Consider the following 1435-nt stretch of genomic DNA (forward strand, 5'->3'; position numbering starts at 1 on the left):
TCCTGCTGCTGCTGCAGCAGCAGCAGCAGCAGGAGCAGCAGCAGTATTAGTATCTGTGTCTGCATGTGCTGTGCGTGGTCGTTTATGTTTGGGGGCCCCCTGGGGGCCCCCTAGGGGGCCCCCTAGGGGGCCCCCCCCGTCGGGTACAGGGGGTAGCTTGCGTGCGCTCCTTGCGAAGGCGAGAGTTGCTGCTGTTTGTCTGTAAAAGGAGACACCCGGAATACAGAGACAAATAACAACTGTCCTGCAGGGGCCCCCCAAGCAGTCGCTGAGCAGCCGAGTTAGCTTTGACTCTCTTAGCCCGAGAAAGGGGGGTACAGCACGACGGGGGCCCCCAGGGATACGGGGGCCCCGGGGGCCCTGGGGGCCCCGAGGGGGCCCCTCAGAACATACTGCCACAACATCCTGCTGCTGCTGCTGCTGTTGCTTCTGCTGCTGCTGCTGCGTCAGGGCCTTGACTACCTTGGAGAGAGCAAGGAGACTACGGTTTATGCTGCCCCCCTCTCGTTGCCTTGTAGGGTTTCCTTGGGGGCCCCCAGGGGGCCCCCCTGGGGGGCCCCCAGGAGGGGCCCCTGCACTCTCTGAGCCAGCTAAGTCCACCAGACTCAAAACAGAAGCGCGACGGGGGCCCCTCGTGGGGGCCCCCCAGCTAGCGGTATCCTTTGGGGGCCCCTCCCCAGAAGAAATCCCTGCTGTTTCTGTTGCTGCGGGTGTTGCTGCAGCATCTGCTGCTGCTGCTGCTGCTGCTGCTGCTGCTGGGGTGATAACGATGCGGAGGACCGCGTGAGAGCGGGAGGAGCGGGCGTTTGCTGCTGTTGCTGCTGCATGCCGCTGCTGCTGTCCCCTCTGCAGCAGAGACAGGGCCTCTTCTAGCGAGGAGACAGGGCAGCAAGACAGAGACCCCAGATCCAGTGTCCCTAACAAACACTCCAAACCCTAAACCCTAAACCCTAAACCCTAAACCCTAAACCCTAAACCCGAAACCCTAAACCCTAAACCCTAAACCCTAGAGCAATCTAAGAACCGAAGTGCTGTGCAAAGAAAGGGTTTAGGGTTTAGTAGACACCTGAAACTCAACTGGCCCCTACAATCTAGGGTTTAGCAATTAGGGTTTAGGGTTTAGGGTTTAGGGTTTACTTCGCTGCCTCACCGTCTGCTCTCTCACAGAGAGTGATGGCTCTCTTAGGCCGCGCATCTGAATGCAGGTTCCCTGTACCTGGGGCCCCCCCTCCTGTGGGCCCCCCAGGGGCCCCCCCAGGGCCCCCCCCAGGGGGGCCCCCCCCATGGGGGGCCCCCCCTGGGGGCCCCTGCAGCAAGTCTGTGACTGTCTCCTGATACACCTCTAGCATGGAGACGGAGACAGTGTATGTGTTGTCTTTGTCTCTTTCTTCTTTGGCTTTAAATATATCTCTCAGAGCCAACTCAACAATTCCTT

General features: G+C 60.2%; 1 protein-coding gene across 1 annotated transcript in view; it reads right to left on the bottom strand.

The window, feature by feature from the left end:
• Window positions 1-1435, bottom strand: part of EMH_0010450 (uncharacterized protein) — a gene marked incomplete at both ends in the record, with an annotated part of 4929 nt that overhangs the window by 1032 nt on the left and 2462 nt on the right. The window contains 2 exons of the mRNA XM_013498963.1: window positions 1-917; window positions 1151-1331. Coding sequence (XP_013354417.1) covers window positions 1-917; window positions 1151-1331 — 1098 coding nt within the window. The remainder of the gene's footprint in view (window positions 918-1150; window positions 1332-1435) is intronic.

This window comes from Eimeria mitis, genomic scaffold, assembly GCF_000499745.2.
Source record: "Eimeria mitis Houghton genomic scaffold, Emh_scaff387, whole genome shotgun sequence".
Lineage (NCBI taxonomy): Eukaryota > Apicomplexa > Conoidasida > Eucoccidiorida > Eimeriidae > Eimeria > Eimeria mitis.